Here is a 17,514-nt window from a genome sequence, read left to right on the forward strand (position 1 = left end):
TTGGAAAGTTGACTCTTAACTAGTTGAAACTCGTCATCACATTCAGTATTCCACGTGAAGCTAGTACTTTGTTTTAAAATAAGTCGTATATTATGTGTTTTGCTTGCAAAGTTGGAACTGAACTTTGTATAATATTCTGACATGCCTAGAAATTTTACAACTTCATCTTTGTTCTTGGGAGTGGCCATTTCATTGATCGTGTCTACTAGTTCTTTCTTTGGTTTTATGCCAGAATCAGAAATGGTATGACCTAGATAGTTAATGCTAGATTTGTTGATTTTGCATTTCTTCACTTTGAGAGTTAAACCACTTTCTTTAATCTATTTAGTACAATTCTGACCCTATTATCGTGTTCTGCTTCTGTACTCCCAAAATGAGTGTATCATCTTGATTTATCTTTATCCCTTCACAATCCTTAAAGACATGTTCCATTATCCTCTGAAAGACTGCTGCAGCTACTATTAATCCAAAAGGCATTCTCAAGAATTTGTAAGTGCCAAAGGGTGTTATAAAAGCTGTGAGGTATTGAGAGGTATCATGCAACTTTATTTGATGGTATGCCAAGCTAAGTCTATTAAAGAGAAGAATTTTGCCCCTCCCAACAGTGATAACATTTCTGCAATATTAGGTAACGGATAATGGTCTAAGACTACACAATTATTGAGTTTTCTTAAATCAATGCAGAGGCTGAACTCCCCATTGGCTTTGAGTGCCATTACAACAGGACCCAAACCATTCTGTGGCTTCAACTTCAGCAATTATACTATTTTTCAAAAGTTTATCAAGTTCAACTTTGATTCTTTTCCTTGACCTTGATGGGAACACCTCTAACTTTACTAAAGATCAGTATTGAATTTTCTTTCAATAAAATCCTATGGGAATACCCTTTCAAACAACATAATTGTTCTTTGAATACCTCTGGGAATTCACTCTCAAATGAGGACACAGATGCTTGTAGTAATTTACTTTGATCACTTAAAGTGGTTGTAACATGACTCCACTGATCACAGGTTGCTACATTTTGTTTCAGTTATATGGATGGAGTTTCATTAGCATCCAGAATCACTTTGAGATCTTTCTGAAGAGCCCAACTTACCAGAGAATCACCTGTTTGTGATACGTAAATCTTCTCTGTGGTTGAATTGGATTTGAAAGAGATATTACTGTTAAAGAATCCTGACAGCTTAATAGGTTCACCTCCATAGCCTCTAGCTTTGATGTCTTGTTTGAGTAAAACCATTTTTGGAATTAAAGTTACTTTTGCACCAGTATCAAACAACATTTTTACAGGTAAATTTTCAATTAGCAAAACATCAAAAGGACCATCTTTGATTCCATCACTAATTGACATAATCATTTCCTCAATTTCACACTCATCATCACAAGAGATTTCTTGAACTTACTTCTTAAAGGAAGCAGTGCGACAACATTTCGAAATGTGACCTCTTTTTTTAAAAAAAAATTCAAATGGCTCTACAGCCTTTACAATCTTTAAAATTTGCTGTATGGCTATTCTCACCACATCTATAACAAGTACCTTGAAATTTTCTTTGAGTAGAATAATTTTAAAAATTATCACTACCAATGGGTTCTTCTTTATACTTATTACACTTTTTGTTTTGAAGTGAGTAATTAATTTATTCTTTGTTGTGTTGAGACGGTAAAACATTGCTAAATTTATTCTTAATCTTGTTTACAAGATGATTTTCACTTACTTTTTGAGTTTCATCAACTTTCTTGTTTAGTTCGCCTACATGTGCTTTAGTGTTCATAAGATTTAGCTATAGAAATCACTTCTGTAAGAGAAGGATTATCTTTAGCCCAACATTGCTCTTTTACTTTGTTTAACGAACAACCTAACATAAATTGATCCCTCAACATCTCTTCATAACTAGACCCAAAATTACAAGTTGAAGCTAGTTTTCTCAATTCAGTAATGTATTCTTCCGCATTTTCACCAGACCTTTGCATGCGCCTGCCGAAGTGATGTCTTTCTAAAACAGTTAAAACTTTTGGTAGGAAATGAAGATCTAATTTTTTTAGACAAATTTCATAATCATTGAGATTGTCAGCATCTTGAGAGGTTAAATCAGGAAGATGTTGGAATTCCTGACCCTCAGAGCCCAGACAATGTAAAAGAAGTGACATTTTTTTTCCGCACTGAGACACCACATACTCTTGAATAGTGTAAAAACACAATTTTCCATTACATTTTGCACGCTTGAGACAACATAAGTAAGATCTGTATAGAAACACCTGTAATAAAAGAGTATATGTTGCACAACGGCAGACCTGACTACAATTGCTCTAATTTATTTTAACCTGCATTATTTTTGTGCTATACTGTGTTTTTAACAGTCACTGGGTGTAAAGCGGTGATTACAACTGCCACTAGCATGCGCAATAGCTCGCGAGTGCTTTAGCATTTGTTTGTGTGCAGGGCGGCTGATTTATAGCGCGACTCTCACCTTAACAGCGGCCCCTCTGCCTCGGTCCATCGCGGCTTCTGCCGATTGTGTGGAGGGCGGCTCACTTACCGCGGCTCCTAGTGCCGGTCTGGTGGTGGGAACGGGCGCCATATTGGGAGGAGTCAGAGAGCGCAGGGACCTGTGGCAGCGGTCCAGTCGCTCGAGGCTCCATCCCATAAAACGCAATGTGTTGGAGGGAGCGCAGCGGACGAGCGCAGCGGGCGCGACGGAGGCGCGCCGGAGTCGCGCTAGAGTCAAGCTCGTCTGCGCTCGTCCGCGAGCGTCCGGAGCTATGGCTAAGGAATCTGATGGTCCTGTAGTGTACACATCCGCTGACTTATTAGCGTTGCGACCTACCATCATGATGTGCCCCCCCGTACCCCTCAACACGGCGAAAAGGACTTTTCGCCTAGGCATTACTAACCCCATTAACATAGCTATGGACCCTGCCTCTAACTATGCGGTGTCGGAAAGCTCGCCAGGCACTATTTGCAATTTTAAATGTGTCTATTTAAATACTTGTTCTTTGCCCAAACATCAGACGGACATCTTTCTGTTACTATCTGATATCAAACCGGATCTACTCCTGTTGACCGAGACATGGCTTACACCGGATTCTTTACCGGATATCTTGGCTGCCTTGCCTGCTGATTATTACATCATTTCTGTGCTACGACCGGCAGGTAAAATCGGGGGCGGGGTGGCCATCATCTCCAATAAGAAACACCAACTTAGACAACTCTCCTCCTTGGATATACCGAATGTGGAGAATGTTGTTGCTAAACTGGATACTGTCAACGGGTCACTTGTGGTGGTTTTATTATACCGCCCGCCCCAATCTATGGCTATGTTCCCTGCCATTTTTGCGGAGCAATTGGCCATGCTTACCACTAATAATTCTAAATTACTTCTGATCGGGGATTTAAATCTCTGGTTTGATAACACACTATTAGACCCCCAAGCAGCTGAAACAAAGGACCTTTTGAATGATTTGAACTTAATACAATATATAGACACTCAAACCCATCAAAAGGGCCATAGTCTCGATCAAATTTGGTCATTGAACCTACCGATTGATTCTATTGTTATTAAACCATGTAGTTGGTCTGATCATTTTATCATTAGTTTCTCATTTTGTGTTGCAAAAGCTCTTCAATTTAAGCTGAAGGCTACCAGTTTGACTCGGAAATGGTCCTCTTTGGACATTTCAGCTTTTTTAAACTTGTTAAAGTCTACTCTGCCAGAGCAGAGCTCAGACGTGGAGATTGCCGACTGTAGGCTTCAGGAATGGCTAAATTCGGCCATTAACGTCTGTGTCCCCCTCACTCGTTTTGACAACTCACGCAGCGTGGACGCACATAAGTGGTACACGCCGGAGTTGAGGAAATTAAAACTTGAAGTGAGGCAGCATGAGAGGACATGGCGTACTAATTACTGTCCTCAAGCAAGGATTGCATACTGTCTAATTCGTAAAGCCTACCAAAAGACGCTGCACACTCACAAAACTGATTATTTCTCCTCTAAAATACTTAACGCGACTAATAAGTCGAAAGAAATTTTCAGGATTGTGACTGAGCTGTGCAATGATGAAAGAACTTCTCCCCCAGTCGTCCCCTCACAACCGCTCTGCAACTCCTTGAATGACTATTTTTATGATAAAATAGTGCTGATTAAGGATACTCTATCCAAGCTTCCAGCTTGTGCTCCGATAGATGATACCTTTTTAAATCCCCTTACCTTGCATTCTTTCCCTTTAATCACTGACCAAATCCTCCAAGATTTGCTCATTAGAGTTAAATCTGGATCTCCTCAGGATGTCTGCCCTCCTCTAATAATGAGAGAAATTGGTCGGGCACTCCCTAATAGCCTGCTCCCTTTGCTTAATAATTCCCTCATGTCAGGGACTGTCCCGAATAGTTTTAAACAGGCTTTGTTGATCCCTTTAAAAAAGAAACCCGGTATCGACTCCTCTGACCTCTCAAATTACAGGCCAATATCGCTACTGCCTTATCTATCCAAAATATTGGAGGCCCATGTGACCAATTGCCTATCAAGTTTTGTGGAAGCCTCTGGTTATTTACAACCTAACCAGGCAGGTTTCCGGCCCGGTCATTCTACTGAGGCAGTGATATTGGCCGTTCAGAACACCTTGAGGTCTAATGCTGACAAGGACCTGCACCAGGCCTTGGTGTTATTGGACCTGTCTGCCGCGTTCGACACGGTTGACTATACCATCTTGGTCAATCGTGTCGAACAGGCCGGACTTCGAGACTCGGCCTTGGCCTGGCTCAGGTCCTTTATTTCAGAACGTACCCAGTCGGTTCGACTGGGTTCTTTCACAGCCCCTAAAAACATTTCTTTCTGTGGGGTTCCCCAAGGATCTTCCTTGTCCCCTTTATTATTTAATTTGTATATGCGGCCTCTTCTGTTTTCCCTCCGACAGTTTAAGGTTGATGCATTTAATTATGCAGACGACCTGCAGTTGGTTTTTGTACTAAACGCACAGAATGCGGCCGAGGAGTTTCGTGCAACTATGTCCTTTATCCAAAGGTGGATGTCTCTAAACCACCTTAAGTTAAATCCGGGAAAAACGGAGCTCATTCTACCTGGGAAGAGTGAGATCAGTTGGAGCCCTTGTTTTTGGCCATCGGACATGGGCTCGCCTCCGAAGAAATCCCGTACAATAAAAAGTCTGGGAGTGACTCTCAGTGAGGACCTCTCCTTGGAAAGTCAAATCGGTACAGTGGTCTCCTCTGGGTTTTTCCAACTGAGGAAGATCAAGAAAATAGCACATCTCCTCACAGATCTGGCCTTAATCCAGACAGTTAGTTCTCTAGTCCTGTCTCATATCGATTTTTCTAATGGCCTCTATCTGGGGGCTCCTATTGGCCAACTGAAAAGATTGCAATACCTGCAAAATCAAGCTGCGAGACTTATTTGTAAAGTCCCAAAGTGGGAATCGATTAGACATGGACTGGAGACCTTGCACTGGCTGCCTGTGGAACAGAGAGCAACATTCAAGGTGGGCTGTATTGTGTTCAAGGCCTTGGAGGGCAAGGGTCCCATGTTTCTTAGACAACTGCTGCGTAAATATCAACCTCTGCGCAGCCTGAGATCTACCCACAAAGACCTACTTGAGGTCCCTCGTTTCAAAAGGAAACGTCAGGGAGGTAGCAGTTTTCAATTTTTGGCTGCTTCATTGTGGAACTCACTCCCCCTGACCCTGCGACACAGTAGGGACCTCCTTACCTTTAGGAAAGCATTCAAAACTATTCTTTTTTCACAGGCTTACTGTAAATAGTGATTTGTGTCTTTTACTTACTGTTATGTTTGATTCTCTCCAGCGCCAAGAAGCCTCCGGGCGTATGTGCGCTTAACAAATAATAAATAACATAACATAACATAACACAAAATGAAAGAGATAATAAATAAAATTTAAAACACTCAAAGTGAAGATAGGCAACGTATATAGTGAGCCTATCACTGAACAGGAGAAAATGGAACGTTTCCCACGGAGTATTGTCTATTGTACTTTGAAGTAGAATGATGGTGAAGCTTCCTTTGTTGGATTATAGTTGAACAGAATCTTCTTTATTGATTCATGTGAGAACAAATGTGAAAGAAAAGAACCTTGAAAGTTGCTCTTAGAAATTTATAGAACACTGTGTAACAAAGAAAATTCTAATTTTAGAACCACTCACGATGTATTCTAAAAATAAGTAAAGTTAGCATTCTAGTATTTTTTTTAATGATGTGCTCTAGTTTACCAACAGGAAGTGAAATAAAAGTTGAACCGGAAGAGAAGTTAGCGTTTCAGTCTACCAACAGGAAGCAGAATTAACTTTCACCAGGAAGCAAGGTTAGCTCTCTAGTGTTCGTTGAATGAGAATGACGTAAATTGGAGGAAGAGAAAGAATCCTCGCGTGTGAAGAAGCAGCGCGCAGAGAACACTAGGTAATTTGAACGATAACAAAAGTGAAGGCAGTAAGTTGAAAGTGTTTACAAGCAAATAAACTTCAATTAAAATGACGTTTTCTCCTTTTTAACAAAAACAAGTCAAAACACAGTTTTTTCTTTCCTTCGTTAAGTAGCGCAGGTCACACAACACATCCAAATCTCTCGAAACAGAAAGTTTTGTCTATGATTTTACGACTCCTCAGTAAACATTCATTACCTTAAACAGGTGTATCCAATCCTCATGAAGACTTACAACACTAAGCCAAAACATATTGCTCTAAACTGAAACATGCCATTATGTGTTACTTAAGCAGACACAACAACTTCACCAAAACCGCAAGAAAATACACTTATGTAGATACATCTTAGAAAATAACCTGGCTGAGCACAGCGTGGCAATAGTCTCATCCATCTTTGGCAGATGAGCGACATCTACGAAAACCATCTGGCTGTAATCACAGGTCAATGCACATACGGAGTTCACTGTTAGTTTTGCACTCAACCACAAATGTCGACAACCATACTGACGCCTCAATAAATTTAGTCAGTAGAAGAAACTAGCTACAGAGGCATTCTCTAGGAGGGTTACAGGAAAGCCTAAAATGATCTATTCCAGCGATCATGTGAGTCTCAAACTCAGAAGCTAAAATACTGATTATTCTGACCAAAGTACAGAAAGAAGGAAGAAGTAGGACTAAATGGTATAGGGATATGGGCAACTTCGAGATCTGATACGGAATTCATATCCATGAGTATAGGGGGTATTCCGACATGAAAAGTCTGTGACTCTCTTGGATCTCATAGGCAGTGCTCAGCATGACAGTTATAAGACACAGAAGGATGGCTGTCACAGCCATGAAGGACACATTCAACAGAAGCAGCTGAACAAAAGATTGTGACACTATTATCTTGGAGCAGAGCTGAGACCCAACCTCAGTTAGATCACTTTGAAATATAATTTTTTTATAGAAATGCAGATGCCATACAGAGACAAGAACCCTGGCATTTGTCAGATGTGCAGGTAAATGGCTAAAAGTTGTTGATAAAAAGGCAATTTGAACTAACACATTCTAGATAAATGGATTCAGAACCAAGATAATGACTCTCGGTTAGGGCAACAATAACTTTTCTTCTTTGCAAGTAAAACCAAGTTAGAAATACTTACACATGAAAAGTACGGAGGCATTTTGTTTACACCCACTCGAACTGATCTGAACATTGGAATGGTCTGGCTTCAAAAGTCACCAGAACTTGGGTGGGTTTAAAGATCTTGCATTTCATATAGGGGTGGGGACCAACTGCCTCGGTGCTGAAGGTCCAGTAAAGCTGTGCTGAAATCAGGCATACCCGTGGTATCAAAGTTTGACAACTAAAGTCTATCATTTAAATGATATGCAATGATCTGAAAACGACTGACTTGCACCAGGGATATAACCTCAACGGGTTGGTCATTCTGTTATTTTTCATCTGAAAACTCCTTTCTTGCAGCAGATAAATCTTGAACACATCCTGGAAGGATCCCTCGTGTTCTGCATCGTGTATCCGAGCAATTACTCCCAAAACAATTAATGAAAAGCGTCATCAGGATGACGCGCCTGCCTTCATATGTTACAAATAGGTTTAGGTCTCAATACCCCTTGACCTTGTACCACAGATATGCAGTCCACAGACTTTACCTCAAATCAGAAGGGATCTCATGAGATTTACATTGAACACGTTTGAATACATCAGAGGCCATGGGGAGCTGCCCCTATCAAGACATGTTGATGATGTCACTTATGTCTCATCTGATTACATCAAGCCCTGGGTTTGAAAGAATTAGGAGCAATCATTAATTAGTGATTAGAATTAGAACTGGGAAAGATGCCATTCACCTTTCTTGCTGCCACTAAACTGTACTTCCGATCTGGTACATTTGGAAACGGATTATATACATTTTAGCATCAGTTATATTAATATTATCCGAGCCAGCTGTAATTTACAAGTTTTAATATTCTTTGATGGGGGCCCACATGATGACGATAACAAATGTAAAGCAACTGGAAGGATTGTTTTAATACAATAATTATCTGTATTAGTTATGATAGCAATGTATTTTATTATTTAGTATCCTATATAGTTTTGTGTTTTTAGGCAATACTGTTAACAATATCAATACCACTATGACCCCATCCGTCTCCCCCCGCATGCTGGAAGATGCTTGTCACTATCCTGCACAAACAGGTGTAAGCTTCTGACCCTTCATTAAGCGCAGGCATAAACCTCTCACTCCCTTTCAGGTGCAGGTGTAAGCCCCTCACTCTCTTCCAGGTACAGGTGTAAGTCTCTCCCTTACTTCTAGGTGGCAGGCATAAACCTCCCACTCCCTTTCAGGTGCAGGTGTAAGCCTCTCATTCTCTTGCAGGTGCAGGTGTAAGTCTCACTCTCTTCCAAGTGCAGGTGTAAGTCCCTGCCTTTCTTCCAGCTGCAGGTGTAAGCCTCTACCTCTCTTCCAGGTGCAGATGTTATCCTTTCAATCTCTTCCAGATGTAGGTGTAGGCATCTTACTCTCTTCCAGGTGCAGATATAAGCCTCTCACTCTCTTTCAGGGGCAGGTGTAAGCCTCTCCCTCTCTTCCAGATGCAGGTGTATGCCTCTCACTCTCTTCCAGGTGCAGGTGTAAGCCTCTCCCTCTCTTCCAGATGCAGGTGTATGCCTCTCACTCTCTTCCAGATGCAGGTGTAAGTCTCTCACTCTCTTCCTGATGCAGATGTAAGTCTCTCACTCTCTTTCAGTTGCAGGTGTAGCCTCTTGGTCTCTTCCAGATACAGATGTAGCATCTCCCTCTCTTCCGGATGCAGGCGTAAGCCTCTCATTCCCTTCTAGATGCATGTGTAAGATTCTCACTCTCTTCCAGATGCAGGTGCAAGTCTCTCACTTTCTTCCTGATGCAGAAGTAAGTCTCTCACTCTCTTCAAGCTGGAGGTGTAAGTCTCTCGGTCTCTTCCAGATTTAGGTGTAAGCCTCTCTTTCTCTTCCAGGTGTATTACTCTCACTCTCTTCCAGGTGCAGGTGTAAGCCTCGCCCTCTCATCCAGGTGCAGGTGTAAGCCTCTACCTCTCTTCCCAAGGCAGATGTTAGCCTCTCTATCTCTTCCAGATGTAGGTGTAAGCCTCTCAATTTCTTCCAGATACATATGTAAGCTTTCACTCTGTTCCAGGTGCAGCTCTAAGCCGCTCTCTCTTCCTGGTACAGGTTTAAGCCTCTCCCTTTCTTCCAAACACAGGTGTAAGTTTCTCACTCTCTTTCAGTTGCAGGTGTAGGTGTAGGCCTCTTCCAGATACAGATGTAGGCCTCTCCCTCTCTTCCAGCTGCAGATGTAAGCCTCTCATTCCCTTCTAGATGCATGAGTAACATTCTCACTCTCTTCCAGATGCAGGTGTAAGTCTCTCACTCTCTTCCTGATGCAGAAGTAAGTCTCTCACTCTCTTCCAGGTGCAGGTGTAAGTCTCTCAGTCTCAACCAGATTTAGGTGTAAGCCTCTCCCTCTCTTTCAGGTGCAGGTGTTAAGTCTCTCACTCTCTTCAAGCTGGAGGTGTAAGTGTCTCAGTCTCTTCCAAGTGCAGGTGTAAACCTCTCCCTCTCTTCCAGGTGCAGGACGCTCTGTCACGGATCCCGGGGCTGACCATGCTGATCATCGCTCACCGACTCAAGACAGTAGAGAATGCGGATCACATCATCGTGATGGAGGAGGGGCAGGTAGTGCAAGAAGGAACACACCAGCAGCTGATGGAGAAGGATGGACTCTACCAGCGACTAGTCCAGCGGCGCTTCCTGGAAAATGGGAGCGGCCTCTGAGCAAAGAAAGAATCAATTGCGATTGAGCAACGGCGAGCCCAGAGACTCAACAAGAGTGGAGCCTGGTTACACGGGGGAGTGAATACTTAGGAAGGAGGTTTAAGGTATCAAAGTGGAGCCCCATACAAAGAGCAAGCAGAGGACAGAGCGACAAAGCGACCCGTCACCATACCGGAGAGTATGGTGACAAAGTTACCCAATGATGAGTGAAACCAACCTTTATTATTAGTTTTTCACTCCAACACCATCACTGTCTTGCATTCAGCTTGGAGTAGTGAGCCAATGACAATGTATGGCAGAAACTACTCAAAGATGGCCATCCAATTGCCAGTGCTTTTTAAAGTATGTGTGTCCATCTTTCCCTAATGGTGGCATACTTTATTATTGGTTCATTGTTCCAAGGTGGCAGACGCTGTATAAGCAACATGTCCTGGACATGTACTACCAATTCAAAGGTGAGGCGCATTGGCTTTGCCGATGCCTCTATGCTTCAAGGAACTCCACATACAATTCAGGATTTGCTTAATAAATTAGTAAATGCAAATTTATTAAATGTAGAGCCAAGACATATGACCACAAAGAAAGTTTAAATTGATTTATTCACATTATGTTATCCTGCAAAAGCATAAATTGGTGTTCACTGTAAACAATGCAGTGCTCCGTGCAAACACGCATTCAGACTGGAGTACAGAGCACAATTAAAGACAAAGCATGCCCCTAATTGGGTAACAAGTGGTGGGATGGTTTGGAAGGGCGAGGGTCCAAACAAATTCCCCATGGGATGATAAGTTCTCATGTATGACCCATATTTCTTGTCGAAGTACTTGTGTGACATTGACGATGTTTCGCTCTGGTTTATTACTCCTTGGGTCTTCCTCAGGCCTGGGGGCGAGGGGGCATTAAACAGAATAGAGTGCAGTCCATGCAGGTGACTTGTTAGCTTCTCTCCTCCCCTCAACTAACGCTCATATGACAAGAGTCTTTAAAAGCCACCAGGACACATGCGGTGTCATAAGACTGGCGCTTTGCTGATGACATCACAGTCTATTTAAGTGATGATGGCTTTGATGCTGCCTTCTCTTCAAGCGATGCATTTCATCTCTGATAATTCTAAAAATATTTAATTTATGATACACATTAATATAACATTTTTTTCTTTCTGAGGTGAGGAATAATACTCCCTTGTTTAAATAAAAGTAGAAGTTGTATTTTATTTCCTGTAGCATCGTGAGCCACATTCGTAGGTCACTGTCCTGGAGGACTCTACGGTGAATCTTTTTTTCTGTTTGAAGATTGGTATTTTGATATTTACCCTTGCAGCAGAAAACACAGTGCGTACAATGGAGGACTCCGTACCGCAGGTAAAAGGACGTGTTGCTTTTTTTTGGTGAAGACACTTTATTTTTGAGCTAAAACTACTAGTCTCCTTTTTGTGAAATAGGCTTTATTTGTGATGTTTTATAAATAGATGGTGTGAGCGGCCTTTCGGCGCTCCTGCAGGTCTGGGTTGAATGTTACTGAAATCCTGTAATTCTGCCATCTCTGTACTCCTGTGATCAGCAGATGCTTCCTGTCTGTGACCTCAGGGGCTCCTTCAGTTGTTCTGGGTTGTAGGAAATAGGTGGTGAACCCCCTTTTATTTCTTAAGAATCCTCGACCCGGCTCCAAGGTCCCCCATTCCTGCAGGCTCTTGTCTGTCCTACATTAGAAGTCCATTCCAGTCTCCACCCCTCCTGCGGGCTCTTAGTCCACCTGTGAAGCCCTTCCCCCGTCTCTGAGTCCTTCTATTCCATTCCTGCAGTTTGTTGCTCCACCTGTCCTGCCTCTCCCTGGACATTGGACATTTCCTGCTTCCTGCAGGCTGTCACCTTAGATAAGGCTGCATTTACAGGACCATGGGAGCTGTGGCGTTAAAACTAAAACATTCACGTTAATGTCTGTAAATATTTGACCAACAAAATTAAAGCGTTTTCTCTTTCTGTTTCAGAGAATGTGTGTTTAAATGGAAGGTGTCTGCATGTGGTGCTGTGTATGTTGGTGGAGAGCTCTGGTGACCGACAGTGGTTTGATAGTGATACAACAAATGCATTAGTGAAAGGTGGACCAATGGTTTGAGGTCGTTGATTCACCTTTCCCCCCCGGAAGACATATGTGGTGCGTGAGTGAATGAATCTGTCTGCCGGGGGTGATGTCTAGGGAGCCCTGTGGCCCCCTCACACTCTGACAGTGCACCGCCTCTTGTCATGCACAGCCCTGAACACCTCTGTGCCCAATGCGTGCACAGATAGTGTTTCCTCGTTTGTTTCGGGTTCAGCCCCATACAAAGGCGGAAGTGCCTTCTTGTGATTCTTACGGCGTGACCCTTACTATAGGAGGGACCGTGCAAGCATCTGCGGCACCTTCTGTAATACCAAAGTGACCCGGGAGTGCAGGAAGCAGGCACACATCAGCAGCACCGCAGGGCAATGTTTGTAGTACAGCCCCAGTAGCCACACTGTCCAGAACGCTGTTCCTTTAAATTTATGTCTAACCAATGGTGCATAATGGAGTTATTGTCCTTCGCACAAGGGAGCGCTGCATGAAGAAAGCTGTGTTGCAAGGACCGAGAAGAGGTGCAGCGTCATATTTAGAAAGAGTCACTCGCTGATGATGTCATCAGTGGTGGTCACTCCAAATCTTCCTGTTCTTCCTGTTCTTCGTCATGCTGAGCCTCGCCTTGTTTGATTGATTCAGATGCTCCATCCATCACCACCCCCTTTTATACCGCTTTTGGCCGCTATAAGTGTGGCAGGGTATGCTCAGACGTGAGTCCCTTGGTCACTTTGCCACTGGATTCAAGCAAGCCGGGCTGAAGACGGCTGGAATGCCAGAAACCAGTCCTCGGAAGCTTGTTTCTGGTCCAGGGAAGGCATGGCTTGGCAGTTCGGGCTGGACTGTTCCCATGAGGCACAGGGTCAGACTGATTTGCATATAGCCATGTCTGAACTGGGGTGGCAGAGTGGGCTAAAGAACGGTGATGGATTAAACCCAGATCTTTTGACTGGGTGAGAGTGTTTGATTGATTAAGATGTTCCGTCCATCACCACCCCTTTTTGTACCACTTTTGGCCGCTATAAGTTTTGTCAGGGTATGCTCAGACGTGAGTCCCTTGGTCACTTTGCCACTGGATTCAAGCAAACCGGGCTGAAGACGGATGGAATGCCAGAAACCGGTCCTCAGAAGCTTGGTTCCGGTCCAGGGAAGACATGGCTTGGCAGTGCAGGCTGGACTGTTCCGATGAGGCACAGGGGCAGACTGATTTGCATGTAGCCATGTCTGAACTGGGGTGGCAGAGTGGGCTAAAGAACGGTGATGGATTAAACCCAGATCTTTTGACTGGGTGTGAGTGTTTGATTGATTCAGATGCTCCGTCCATCACCACCACCTTTTGTACCACTTTTGGCCGCCATAAGTGTGGCAGCGTATGCTCAGATGTGAGTTCCTTGGTCACTTTGCCACTGGATTCAAGCAAGCCGGGCTGAAGACGGCTGGAATGCCAGAACCAGTCCTCGGAAGCTTGTTTCCGGTCCAGGGAAGACATGGCTTTGCAGTTCGGGCTGGACTGTTCCCAGGCAGGCACAGGGTCAGTCTGATTTGCATATGGCCATGTCTGAACTGGGGTGGCAGAGTGGGCTAAAGAACGGTGATGGATCAAATCCAGATCTTTTGACTGGGTGTGAGTGTTTGATTGATTCAGATGCTCCGTCCATCACCACCCCCTTTTGTACCGCTTTTGGCCGCTATAAGTCTGGCACGGTATGCTCAGACGTGAGTCCCTTGCTCACTTTGCCACTGGATTCAAGCAAGCCGGGCTGAGGACGGCTGGAATGCCAGAAACCGGTCCTCGGAAGTTTGTTTCCGGTCCAGGGTAGACATGGCTTGGCAGTTCGGGCTGGCCTGTTCCCATGAGGCACAGGGTCAGACTGATTTGCATATAGCCACGTCTGAACTGGGGTGGAGGAGTGGGCTAAAGAACGGTGATGGATCAAACCCAGATCTGTTCACTGGGTGTGAGTGTTTGATTGATTTAGATGCTCCGTCCATCACCACCCCCTTTTGTACCACGAGACTCGCCTTGTGGCACAAAGGAGGCTTTAATATCTAGCCTAGGATTTGTGATGGAGTTTTATCTTCCATTACTAGCTCTTATGTGTAGACATCAGTGGAGCGGTCAGAAATGTCAGATGCGCCCTTCAGGGCAGAAGCACATATAGGTATTAATGTTGTGCCCTTGCACACAAGTTGACAAAGGTAGCCATTTAGAGTTTTGTAGTCTTCTTTATTAGTTCCATGTAGTAAACACATTAGTCCTTATCCTGGCTGCCAGCCATCTCCAGCCCCACCAGGAGCAGCCTCCCTGCTGCTCAGCCCATCTCCAACAGTCGCCACTCATCCACACAGGCACCCAGGCATTCCGCCACCATCTCTCACTCTGGCGGAGCAGCAGGAGACAGCAGGGCTGGATTACATTGAAAGACACTTAAGAGGATATAACACACAGAGGTATTTAAGAAGCTACGCCTCTTAACTCCTTTCTTGCACCTGCTTTTGTTGGGCGTTAGAATTTGGAGCAAAACCAGATCAGGCCACTTTAGTACATCTGGTTTATTTATTTATTTATTTATTTAGGCGATTTGTTAAGCGCTCAACTACCCGTGGGTGTCTCGGCGCTGAGTGAGAGAACTAGCTCATGAGGAGTTTATTGCTTGAACAGCCAGGTTTTTATCTGTCTGCGAAAGGAGAACAGAGAAGTGGAGGTTTTGATGTAGGATGGTAGACTATTCCAAAGTTTAGTGGTGGTCACTATGAACGATCTGTCTCCCCAGGAAACTTTCTTAGTCCTCGGGACTTGAAGTAGTCCAGCGGTTGATGATCGTAGGGATCTGGTAGGTTCGTAAGGACAAAAGGAGTCTTTCAAATAAGCTGGTCCTTGATCATGAATTGCCTTATATGCAATGCAGAGAGCCTTGAACTTGGCTCTTTTCTTCACTGGCAACCAGTGGAGCTCCCGGAGTGTTCCGGAGATAGAGGCGTACTTGGGACATCCAGTAATCAATCTGGCCGCCGCATTCTGCACCAATTGCAATTTCTTTAAGACACCTTCTTGAGCATTGACTAGCAGGCCATTGCAGTAGTCAATGCGGGCCATGATAAGTGCGCTGATCAGAGTTTTTCTTATATTCATTGGTAGGTAAGGTAGAAGTTTTTTTATCATTCTCAGAGTGTAGAATGAGGAAGATACTACTGTGTTGACGTGAGACATGAAGGTGAGTTTGGTGTCCAATATAACTCCCAGATTCCTGGCCTTGGTTACAGGGGGGGGGGAGGTCCCAAGGCGACAGGCCACCATGTGGGAGACCAGGCAGGGGAAAGATTTCCGAACAACATTACCTCCGTTTTATCGGAATTCAATTTTAAGCAGTTTTGTGTCATCCAGTTACTTATTGCCAGCATTCCCAGATTGAAGTTGGAGGCCACTTCGTCTCCGTTTTTGTTTATGGCTAGGACAATCTGGGTGTCGTCGGCATAGGATGTAACCGCCAGGTGATGGATTTTTATGGTCCTCGCCAAGTCCGACACATAGATGTTGAATAATGTCGGACTTAGCGAAGATCCCTGGGGTACACCACAAGGAAGAGTGAAAGAAGGTGAGCTGAAATTGCCGAAGGTAACAGATTGAACTCGATTGGTGAGAAATGAGGCAATGAGATCCTTCGCTGAACCCGTGATGCCTGCCGATTCGACACGGTCGATCAAGGTGGAGTGATCGACCGTGTCGAAGGCCGCAGACAGGTCCAGTAGAATGAGCACCGCCGAACCTCCACCATCCAAAGACTTCCTAATTTCCTCCGTGGCCTTGATAAGCGCAGTTTCCGTCCCGTGTCCTTTCCGAAAGCCAAATTGTGTCTCGTCCAGACAGTTGTTATGCTCTATGAAATCGGAGATTTGTCTATTCATGATTTTTTCTACAATCTTGGCGGGGAGCGGGAGGCAAGCGATTGGACGGTAGTTGGCAACTAACGTAGGGTCAAGTGAGATTTTTTTGATAAGAGGCTTGACGATGGCTCTTTTCCAGATGGAGGGGAAGGTCGTGGACAGGAACATAGCATTAAATATCTCAGTGAGTTTAGGGCTTAGGATTTCAGGGAAATTTTTGAGGATAGAGGGGGGGCATGGGTCTTCTGGGGACCCGGAGTTCGTGGTGTTTAAGAGATGGGACACCAGATCAGAGGAGATCTGGGAGAACTCCTGGAAGGAGTTAGAAGGGATTGTTGGCGGGGGAATGGTGGAATTCGAGGCAGAAGGAAGTTGGTCGTTAGAGACAGAGTGAGAATGTCCAGTGTCACTAGCATGAGCTTCGAATTGGGAGAAGATGTCAGTGACTTTTTTTTGGAAATGATTAGCCAAAGAGTTGCATAGTTCTTGGGTGTGCGTGACTGGGGTAGATGTTGTTTGTCCGAAGAGACGCGTCACTACCTGGAAAAGTTGTTTGGTCGAATCTTGAGCAAGATTAATTTGATTGGTGTAGAACTTACTTTTCTCTGTGATGATAGATTGTTTGTATTTCAGCAACATGGATTTATAGAGGGCTTTTTGCTCTGGGTCGTATTCCCGTCTCCATTTGCGTTCTTGACGCCTACACTGTTGTCTTTCTAGTCTAGGAGTATCATTGAACCAGGGTGAGGACTTAGTGGTTCTGTTGGAGGATTGTCTCTTAAGTGGTACTGTCTGATCGACAGTGTTTTGAATCCAAGTTGTATAGTTATTGGCACCTAATTCAGGGTCATCCGTCATGGGAGGTAGGGAGGCCAAGAGTGAGGACTGGGAAGCAGGAATGTCGATACTTTTCCAGGCTCTGAATTTATTCACTGGTGGTGTCGTATGGGCTCTGGGTGGAGTAGGGTGGAGTGAAAAGTTAAAAAGAATGGCAGAATGGTCCGTCCAGGTGAAGGGAAGGAGATCTTTTATCACTAGGGATTTCTCACTGGAGAATAGGCCATCCAGGAGATGACCCGCAGTGTGCGAGGAGCCGGTGACCAGTTGGGGGAGACCTATATTAGTTAGTTCAGATAGCAGAGCAGAGGTATCGGGGTTGTGCATCAAACCTAAGGTTTGGTGCTGGCCCAACCCAGACATGTCCCCTAGCATAGATTTGTGTTATCATTTGCTGTTGCTTGTGCTTGTTGTGTTCGTCATATGGAATCCGACGTCT

At 44.2% G+C, this 17,514-nt stretch overlaps 1 protein-coding gene across 2 annotated transcripts in view; it reads left to right on the forward strand.

Moving 5' to 3' along the window:
* Nucleotides 1–12,243, forward strand: part of LOC147710005 (antigen peptide transporter 2-like) — a 179,211-nt gene extending 166,968 nt beyond the window's left edge. For both annotated transcript variants that reach the window (XM_086920680.1, XM_086920681.1), the window contains one exon: nt 10,056–12,243. In XM_086920680.1, the coding sequence (XP_086776806.1) occupies nt 10,056–10,288 (233 nt within the window). In that variant the 3' untranslated portion in view covers nt 10,289–12,243. The remainder of the gene's footprint in view (nt 1–10,055) is intronic.
* Nucleotides 12,244–17,514: the final 5,271 nt, after the last annotated feature.

This window comes from Lissotriton vulgaris, chromosome 5 (genome assembly GCF_964263255.1).
Source record: "Lissotriton vulgaris chromosome 5, aLisVul1.2, whole genome shotgun sequence".
NCBI lineage: Eukaryota > Metazoa > Chordata > Amphibia > Caudata > Salamandridae > Lissotriton > Lissotriton vulgaris.